Source organism: Pundamilia nyererei, unplaced genomic scaffold, assembly GCF_000239375.1.
Source record: "Pundamilia nyererei isolate P.nyererei 1_Seehausen unplaced genomic scaffold, PunNye1.0 scaffold00146, whole genome shotgun sequence".
In the NCBI taxonomy this organism is placed as follows: Eukaryota; Metazoa; Chordata; class Actinopteri; order Cichliformes; family Cichlidae; genus Pundamilia; species Pundamilia nyererei.
This window is the reverse complement of record NW_005187547.1, coordinates 1,252,295-1,263,265: the sequence shown is the minus strand read 5'-3', so window position 1 is coordinate 1,263,265 and position 10,971 is coordinate 1,252,295. Positions and strand designations below refer to the sequence as shown.

General features: G+C 37.9%; 1 protein-coding gene across 1 annotated transcript in view; it reads left to right on the top strand.

Moving 5' to 3' along the window:
* cdkal1 (CDK5 regulatory subunit associated protein 1-like 1) overlaps positions 1–10,971 on the top strand; it is a 246,637-nt gene that overhangs the window by 129,218 nt on the left and 106,448 nt on the right. Inside the window, exon 9 of the mRNA XM_005744624.1 lies at positions 7,843–8,009. Coding sequence (XP_005744681.1) covers positions 7,843–8,009 — 167 coding nt within the window. The remainder of the gene's footprint in view (positions 1–7,842; positions 8,010–10,971) is intronic.

Sequence of the window (10,971 nt, the reverse complement as noted above, 5' to 3'; positions counted from 1 at the left end):
CACACGTACACCAAACATGCATGTGCAGCATGCACACATACATGTAATTGGTGTAAACATGCTTGAGAGATATTTGCATATACCCGTGTGTGTGTGTGTGTGTGTGTGTGTGTGTGTTGGGTTAATCCGTGATGATGATGCTACCTGCCAAGACACCCACGCATCACATCAACAGTTGTTGCTCTAAACTAAGCTGCTTAATTACTGCAATTAAGCTCTGTGTGTGGTGTTTGTGCATAGGCTGCAGTGTGATAATGTGTGCAGTGGAGACTGAATACGTGTGTGAAGCTTCTTGATGTATAAAAATGTTTGTTAGTAAAGTTTAGAAATGTTTGTGAAAGCTGCTGAATACGTAAATATCAGATGAATTAAATGAAATTGTGAAGTGACATCACACATATTTACTTGTTAGCCGATTAAACTAATAATTACGTACTCTGTGTACCGTTTGAGTCCTTAAATGTCTTTCATATGAAAATTCAGAAGAACGGAATTTTTTTATGGAGTAAATGGATTTCTATTAACAAATCTATCCGTTATCCCTAAACTAAAATGTTTCCCCCCTTCTTCTTTTTCCAGCAAATTTTTTCTCTCCTTAATTCAGTCTCACAACACGAGCGCTCGCTTTTCTCCCTCTCCTTCCACATTCATCATTTAATTTCTCAAGTTGCTTTTCCTGACATCTGCCCCAGAATCTTTTACTGTGTAGTGGTGGGTGGGGAGGTTTACTGTGGAGGCAGACAGCCAGGGGGAAGTGGATGATGGAGTAGGATAGGGGAGGGACTGATGTGACTGAAGGTCAGACGGGCCTTCCAGTCAGACCCACAGTACAGAAGTGTTGCATGGTTGTGTGTTTTTCGTGTGTGTATATTTTCATATGATGAAGAACTTAATGATTTATTGGAAAAGACATGGTTTGTGTTTACAAGCGCGAATTCCTCTTGGACCTTTTAAACGTGTTATTCCACATGTGAGAATTTATATACTGAGTCATTTTAAAGTGTTTTATTGAAATAAATACAAATTGCTATTTTAAAAATAATATCTTAATATGTTGCTGTCTTTTAGTTTGGCATTATATTCATTGCATAAATCTAGTTTGCTCGTATGAGTGTAATTTGGAAATCACTCAATTTACAGTTATGTTGTAATAATATTGATTGCACATCATTTATATGTAGCCTCTCTTGACTCTTTTCGCTGCCCTCCATATGAATTTCTGGGCACGCACAGATTGAATGTACTTAAGAGGAAATCTATCGATCCACGTTGGGTCTGTGTTGACACTCATCTCTCTTTGGAGGGACCCGAAGTGTGTTTGTGCATATTTATAATCAGTCTTTTTATTGGTCTCCATGAGAAACAAGAAGAGATGGGAATTGTGATCGGTCTGACCAAAGGTACCAAGTTCACAAACTTATAGCTTAGTCGTAGACCAGGCCTGATTTGTGGTGTTTTCTTCTTTGTAGACATTTGTTATATATTTTTTTTTTTTTGCAAATGTGCAGGGTCAGAGAAACTCCCTAAGTGCTAATATTTATTAGATTGCAGACACTACATTAAGCACATTTTCCGTGACTCAAAGCAACACATAGCTAAACATGGTGTGAACATTGAGCTACCGTGATGAAAACAAGGGTGTGCACATGCTTATGCTTTAGGCTGTCACATTATTTGTGTTAAATTTTGAATAAATTATCAACCAAATATTCAACTAGCAGAATGTTTTGTTTAAAGCAACCAAACGTGGTTGCCCTCTGTTTCACATGCTTTTCTACCATGTGTATACTGTAACATGTTTACAGCAATTCAAATAATGTATATAGAGAAAAAGAAATATAGTAGGAAATATTTAAAACCACCATTCCTGTGTGTCCAGTTTACCTATCCGCCATAGTTGCTGGTAGTTCAGTGGTGGAGAAATATATTTGAGTCAACGATTGGATAGGAAAAAAAATTCTAAAAATTGAATTTCTGTAGAATCATACAATTGACTGGTGGATGATCATTCATATATATATATAACTCAGTTTATTGGTATCAGTCAAACTGGCATACTAGACCTATAACCATGCAATAACTATGCAATATTCCAGCATGATGTGACAAAGTCCTGCAGAGGTTCTTGTGATGTTAGGAGTACTTACATATTTCAGTGTTTAAATGTGTCATTAAAGTTGAATTTTTCCACAACAAAAAAGACCTCCCCTCAAGTGGGTTGAGGTGACATGCCTGTGATTCGGTTTTCAAGTTCTTGTAAGGTTAGAGTTCATTATGCTCTTGGGTAACTCTTCCCCTTGGTGACTGTGTAGTTGGGTCAGTGTAAGTATCCCAGGGTGTAGTTGGTCAAACAGGCTCTCACTGATAAAATCTTGTGTTTCTGAGGCCACCACTTGATATCTTTTCCTCAACAATACTTTTGCCGATTTTAGTCAGACTATCTTGAATGAATCGTGCCTGAACTGTTTTGTTTTTCTTTTTAAATTGTCTATTTGTTGGTCACTTTTCATCTTCATTAAAGTGCTTTGGAAACAGGGGAGAGTTCCTGTAGATTGCTTTAGAGGGCTTTGGATTGCCAATTTAATAACCTTCAGTTAATCAGCTATGTCCTAGACACAGCTTGAGGGATAGAAAACTCCTTTTTGCTTAGAATAACACATTTTTTACGCTTGGACAGTTTGATGCTATTTTCCAGTTTTCACAGTGTTAATTAGTCAAAAGTGTTTAATCAGTGTCATTTGACCACTGCTTCAACCGTAACAATGCAAGAAAATGTAAACATGTTCAGATTTGCATCATGGTTTGTATCATTATGTTTTTGTTTTGGAAAGGAAGTGTGCTTATGTACATATTTTCAAAATTAGTATTCAGATAATACATATTAACTATAACATATTTTTGCAAAAAATACAACAGTTTTAACCTTACAATAGGAATAAATGAAATTTCTTTATCATTTCTGTGTTATTTTGATTGTAAATATCGCAGATATGTAATTGTGTTATAGTTTATTCTGTTTGGAAATACTAGTCATTTTACATTACAGTGTGGACACACTGGAAAGCATCCAGCCTCTTTGATTATTACATATACGTCTTACATGACAACATGACTATTGCATGTACTTCTAAAAAGTATGGAAGCTGAACAGAAACAGGCCTGTGTTGGAAATAATTAAATGAAGGTGTTTATGATTAAGTGGGAAAAAAAATCCAAACCTACATGACCCTGTGTGGAAAAGTGATTGTTCCCTAATCCTAATAACTGGTTGGGCCACCCTTAGTAGCAACAACTGTGATAACTGGCCATGAGTCTTTTACGACCCTGTGGAGGATTTTTGGCCCACTCATCTTTGAAGAATTTTTGTAATTTAGCCACATTGTTAATGCTGTGAAACCCTCCAGCTTGTTTAAGGTCATGCAACAGCATGTCAATCAGACTCAAGTCAGGGCTTTGACTAGGCCACTCCAAAGTCTTCATTTGTTCTTTTCTTAAACCATTCAGGGGTGGACTTTCTGGTGTGTTTTGGATCATTGTGCTGCTGCAGAACCAAAGTGCATGTTAACTTGAGGTCACGAACAGATGGCCAGATATTCTCCTTCAGGATGTTTTGGTAGAGATCAGAATTCATTGTTCCGTTTAGTCTTCCAGATCATGAGATAGCAAAACAGCCCTAGACCACCACACTACCACCACCATTTTACTGTTGGTATGATGTTACATTTCTGTGTTACTTTAATGCCAAATGTAACGCCACTCAAACCAAAATCTTCACTACTGTTCCAAGTTTTCTCCATTTTTGTATAATGAATCTCACTGTGGTTAACTGGAGTCCCAAAGAAAATAAATAGAAATTGCTTTGTTAACCTTTCCAGACTGATATTTCAGTGACTTTGTTACTTTTTGGGATCATTTAGCCTGCTTCACTTTGTCGGACAGGTTCTATTTAAGTGATTTCTTGATTCATCAGGTCTGCCAGTAATTAGGCCTGAGTGTGTTTAGTGAAACTGAGCTCAACTTTCCCAAAAAATTAGTTAATTCATGATTTAACAAGAGGGGCAATTACTTTTTCACACAGGACCAGTGCGGTTTGGATAACTGTTCCCCCTTAATCAATGAAATCATCATTTAAAAACTGCGTTTTCTATTTACTTTGGTTATTTTTGTCTGATATTAACATTTTTTTGATGATCTGAAACACGTAAGCGTGAGAAATAAGCAAAACACTAGGAAATTAGGAAGGGGGCAAATACTTGTTACAGAGTGCCTGCAGACCGTACCATGTTGAAAGATGCAACATGGTACGGTCCTAGACCGTAGCACCGTACCATTGCAAGATGTCCATTTTGACTTTAATGAAAAAGTTGAACAAGTGCTGCATTCAGGCATACAGCTGACACTATGAGGTGCTGTCAGATTAATGGGGAAGAATCTGTGTCTAGAAAGCACCTTTCATATTGTGAGGATAAGAGCCAAAATATAATTGCAAGTATAGAAATGTCCTCATTACATTTAGTCTAAAATGAAAACTTGTCCATAAAAGCAAACCCAGACACAGCAAACAAGTATTTGACCGAGACCGGGTGTGATGATGGCTTTGTATGGTTTATTCAGGCGCACTGATGGTGTTGTTCTTGGACAAAGACGAATGGAACTTGGACATGCGTGCAACTGTTTCCTCTGTGGTCAAGCTTTCTCTCTCAGCTTGTAGGTTTGGGAATGCGGTCATAAGTGCAGATCTATCTCACTGAGTGTTTTGTTTTACCTTTGCTTGAATTTGTTTTGCATATCAGGACTTTTTAAAATCCTGACATGCTTTTTCACTCCCCTGTCTGTGCTATGCTTTGTCAGGATGAAGTGAATGTTAATAGCGTTTAGGAAAACCCACCCGTGTTTGGAACTGCTCTGACATCAAACTACATCATAAAGTGGTTGGAAAAAGGACTTGGGTCAAATGTTAATGTGTAATGTCAACACACACAGGCCAAAGCACAGTGGAAATGTGTCCCTCCTGACTTTTTTGCATGGGATTCATCTTCCCATATTAAAAATAAAATAAAATAAAACAATGATAGTACATGATCAATATTCATATTTCTCAATGGTATCAGAGGCCAAAATGTGCTCAGAACAGTATTTCCTAAACCATTCAGCAGTGTACATACTTTCTACTTACCAGAAAGTATTTATTGAAGTAAAACCACTCAGATAATATAATGATGGCAATTAGGCGTACTGTATATAAATTATTAGCGAGTACATTATGAAAAGCGATGGCTAATGCGCTATTAGGTTCACAAATGTCTCCTGACAGACATCGTGACTTTTTTGCATCATCTTGACAGGAGACAATTGTCAGCCCTTCACCACTGTGACCTCTCGTCACTACACGTAAACAAAAGCAGAGGAAGCAGATGTGCAGCTTGTATAAGACCAGATACAGAAGGGCAGGCATTTCCTAATAGCTGCCTCCTCTCTGTATTTGGCCAACAATAACACCGTTGGCACACCTGACACAAAAGAACCGAGAGGCAAGCCAAAAGGGCAAATTACTGGGTAGGTTATTGAGTTGAGCTGGAGATCTGTGCATGGCTGTGGCCTTGAGTAAACATAAGAGACTTTTGCAAAGCATCACCCTGCTCAAAACATAATTAACAGGGGATTCAGAAATATTTCACAGCAAACAATATATATGCTTACTATTTGTACAGCATTATTGGACTGGAATCACAAGAATGTTGTTTTGGAAGGAAGCAATTTAGCTCAGAGGTCATTTCAAAGTACGTTTGGCTGTGAATGAGGCCATCATTTGGTCAGTGTCTTTCTGCAACAGTTAAGCTGAAAAGGACACTGTTATTGTGCTGGTTTTGGTCATTACTGGTATGTAGATGATGCAGTCAAGGTCCTTGACTTGGTAGTGACATTGGTATTACTGAGCCCAAACAAGCTGATTTGAGCTGTCCATGGAATTGCTATCAATGCTTTTCTTTACCTTTAAAAGATGGGAATGTGACAAATTAAATAAATACAGTAAATACTGCAGTAAATAAACACCATTACAAATTAATATCAGAAGATAACACGTCTATATGAGATATGCTCAACCTCTGGGGTGGTTTGACGATGTCTGGTGGCCAGCAGCACACGGGAAGGTCTTATGCCTGTGAGGAGACACGTTGTTTAAAAACAGCGCGTACTTTCTAAGCATAATAAATTGAATGCATTAAATAATGATAGGGAGTTTAATGAACTAGGTTATTATTAAATATTGTCCGAAGGTGAAATATGCATCGGATTAATTGCACACTGAAGCTATCTTGATATATTCTTATACAGTGTGCTTGCTGGCCTGATATGATTTAAGCATGTGTGATTGATGGATGCATTTGATTGCGATTTTAGACGCGGCTGGCGACAGAAATCATTAGTGCTTCTTAATGTCGACGATGAGCTCTGGAAACGCTTTAATTCGACTCCAGACAATTACACCGTCATCATTTTTAATCTATCTGGCCCATGCTCACCTCTATACACACACACTGTCCAATTAGCCAAACGGTATGACCACATGCATCTTTCTGTCTGTCTCTGCACAGCTAATGATAATGATGGTTGTGTGCATTTGCGTGTGTGTACCTAATACTTGTCCCCCTGCAAGTGCAAATGTGTTTATGTGTGCCTGTGTGATATAATATGTCTTAACACATAGCTTAAACAGACACTCAGCCATTTCCGGACCTGCAGTCAAATGACACTTAGCTCATTAAGCTCTAGCGCTGAGCGTTGCTCTAATTTAGCATGAAGCCAGTTGATCACCCCCTCTTGCTGAATTTGACCTTCACATTCCTGCAATCCATGTTTACAACACTGGTATTTTTAATACTTGTCAGTGACTGTCATAAATGGGGTTTCTATCAAAGACCTGGCATATATAAGCAATGACAACAAAAGCTTCAGAGTGGCAGTGAAATAATGATACCTGAGAGAAGGTGAGATAATGACATGGAACCTTTGGAGCTTGAGCTTGGCTGTCATAACTATTTACATTAGTATTTCTAATAACAGATGAAGAAGGAAGTAAAACAGAGTAAAAACCAACTTTTACGTTTATTCTGACAGTTGCTTAAAGAAGAAGAAAATAATGTGATGTGAGGAGACTCCCGCAGAGAATTATAGCTACGAGAGCAGGAGAGAGTTTTACGAAGGGCATTTTAAAGCTTTTTCAGGTGTTACTCATTAGTCAGGAGCACAGACGGTAATTGTTAATTGGACTTATTTTAAGCAGACAGCCATAACGGGCTGTATGGATGTCAAAAATAGGACCGTGAAGCAGTTTGTAGAATGCTATCAGCAAACTTCTGACCTCAAATTAGCCAAAGTTTTGAAAGTTTCAAATATGTAGCGCTAAAATCAACTTTGAATAATACGTGGTGGAGGAGAGCGATGTCCTCCTAGCACAAGCAGCATGGATAATTTTAACTAAGTCGTTAAACAGGAAAAAGATATTTTAACACACGCACACACAAGCTAAACATTAACTCTAAAGTGGAATGCTTGATTCAGTTAATTTAACAGTCAAATATCTCCCTCAGGTTTCAGCCTACATGTTTTTCATTCATTACCTTCAGTAGGTAAGGTTATTTTTAATCAAATTAGTGAAATGTTAACATGAGATTCCCTTAAGTACAACAGTACCCACAGTCACTGTAAACTGTTCCCACTTGGGAACTAATACGCAGCCTGCTTTGATTATTGATGGTGGTTATTGGTGGCTGTTACTTCATATGAATTAATGAATTTACTATGGTTAATGAGCATGTTTATATGTGCGTGCCTTTGTAGAGGGAGTGTGCGAGATCTGGTTGACCAGTGAGGACACCGGTGCTTACGGTAGAGACATAGGGACAGACCTGCCCACGCTGCTGTGGAGACTGGTGGAGGAGATTCCCGAAGGTGCCATGCTAAGGCTGGGGATGACGAATCCACCATATATCCTGGAACACCTAGAGGTATGCGCAGTACACACAAGCACCTCCCCAATTTCACCCACGAGTCCTATCAAATATAATAATGCATCGGTATTAATAAAAGTAAAACACCGAGACACTCCACACACACTTCCTTTTTACCTGCTTTGTTTTTCTCCTGACGGGCTCTTTCTGTGAACAAACAATATTGCTTTGCCTAGATTTAATAAAGTAAAAGCCTTTCTGTTTTGCTTACCAAGCAGTTTAGCTGCAGCACTCATTCTCTGCTGATTAGTTCATTCTCTTCTTTCCCTAATGAGTCAATTAAGGACCATTGTGTCCTCTTTAGTAACCTCATTTTATCAATCATTATTGTCTTTTCTAATGGAACAATGGGCATTGTTACCCCTCTCTATTTTCTCTCTCGATCTCTAGCCCTGACTTTGTGTATTTGCATGTCTGTGAGACATGAATTTTCTGCCATTTAAATCTTTTTCTGCCTTACCCCCTTTTTAAAAAAAATTAACTTGTGTTGGAGACACAACACATTATTTTATTCTATCGCTTTTCATGAACTGACAGTCGTGCCTCTTTTTAAATAACATATTCATGTATTGAGTGCAAAGGATTGCAATGTGTGTTTTTAAAAAAAAGTCCTTCCATTGTCCAGATTATCTGGATAGATGACACATGCCAACATGTTGTTTCCTGGTCCATTGTTTGTTGCAACCAGTTCATTTTCTTTTCAATTATTTCATTATTATTCACTCTCTAGCAAACTTCAGGAGTCTGTGAAATAGTTAATTAGATTATTAATTGGTTAATTAAAGTTAGACTTGTAAATTTACATCAGGGTTTTGCCATCAATTAAGACTTTCTCTACTTCATTTGGTATTCCTGTAAAATTTGCTGCTGTGGGGATTTGTAGTCTGCTCTTTTTTATGTCATTGCCAGAGAAATGTGAAAAAGAGCAAGTTGCCTTTTGACATTGACAGATCACCATTGACAGATCATCACTGTGCCATCACTCTGAAAATAAACCAATAATGGAAAAGGGTTGAAGTTATAATTTGCCAGATGAGTGCGTTTAACAACCGTTATCAGCTCTCTGTTTCAATTTTGTGAGAGCAGGTAAAGCGTGGTGCATTTTTACCCCGAGGTCCAGCAGTCAGGTCATTAAGAAAGTCTCAGCTAGGGGAGCGAGCTGTTATTCAGTCGGACTTTTTCACTGCTATATGGCAGCTGGTGGTGTCAAGATTTTCTGGGAAATAGAATATTTTGTTAACTCTAAATCTTGCATTGTTGGTAATGAGAAGAATATAAAAACTGGATACATTTGGACTGAGTATGTGATGAAACACCAAGAAAACTGATGGTCTGTGCAAACCTGCTATAAAGTAGTGCAAGAAAGGGTGTGACATCGTTTGCTTTTAGTCATATGATCTAAACATGCATGGATGCTTCATTCTTTTGAAACATCTAAACCTACCTTACAGCCATCAAAATATCGATATAATAAGCAGATAGCATAATGGTGAGCATCGTGTTGCGACGATGAGTGTCATGCTTGTGCTGTGTTAGTTCACTTCATCGCCTACCATGGTGTTGATCCAGCATAGTAGGTGTGACTTGAGACATCATTGTCAGTATGTGTTTGATAAATTGATATTTTGCATCTTCCTTCCTGTTCATCTGCTCCTCTACTGTACGTTGCAGGTCTATCTTAACCCACCGTAAGTGTTTGCCCGTGTTAAGGCTCCTGAGAAGTGCTATAGATACACCGCTCATCCTCTGTGGCCTGCTTTTGACAGCTCTTTTGCGACTTGAGTCTTTTAATCTTTATTTATTGATTACTTTATCTCAAAGGAAGTTACTTTTCAGCCACTTAGATTGAAAAGCAACTTCCTTGTTTTTCTTGGTTTGTTCTGTTTTGGTCTGATTGTGATTTTTGTACAAATTATCTGCAAAACATGATAGAAGGTAATGTACTGCACTCTTAAAATCCTTTACTGGGACAATGAGTTAATGATCGGAAGACCTCTCTTTCCTTAAAACTGAGGTGTTTGAACACTTCCTACACAATGTCACAATTCTTATTAAGCAATGTTCTGCTGGGAATAAAATCACACGTGAACTTTTGCTTCAATGACAGGGATAAAACTCAAGGAAGTGGGACCTTTTGTACAAATTCTAGTTAATATTTTAATGTTATATTAAATGTGATTGCTGACCTTGATAGATTTAATTTCTGGCTTATTTTTCAGTCCTATTATTCTTGCTCTGGTTGCCTGTTTGCATTCATAATTTCAGCCCTGATTAAAAACAGTTGGTTTGAAAAAGGAGAGGAGAAACATGTCAGTGGATGAAATAGAGGATGAACTGGGTAATGGTAACCTTGAAAAAGCAAATGACAGAACTTTTTTTTTTTTCTTCCTTTTTTCTTTAAAAAATAAATTCATAACAGATACTTTGAATCAAACATCAAAGATGATTGGGATCACTGATTAATGAAATGAGGGCAGAAATGTAAAAAAGTAAGGGGATGAAGGCCTGGGGATAGAGACGAGGGGTAAAAAGCAGTGGGAAAAGTGCTGTGGGAAGCAGCTATAGAGGTTGTAATTAACCAGGGGTTAATGGAGGTGGCTAATTGTCCCCCACATGTATAGGTAGGCTTTCTGCTTGGCTACATTACAATTAAAAACCCACCCTCCTAATGATAGGGAATAACAATTAACTGATAATTAGAAACACACTTGGAAGACACAGTCACTTGGTGTGTGTGTGTGTGTGTATTAAGAATAATTTCATATGCTAGCAGCCCTTTTTATTGTTAATGTCCATGTGTTGGATTGAATTATATATTTTTTGCTTTAATTCCTCACCCAATTAACCTACATAAGGAAAGATGGTCTTCTTTAACTTATCATTGTCTTGTGTTGCTCTTGTTCCCTATGTACCCTTTCGTATCCATCCTTTCCCCCCCTCTTGTCTGCTACCCTTTCCA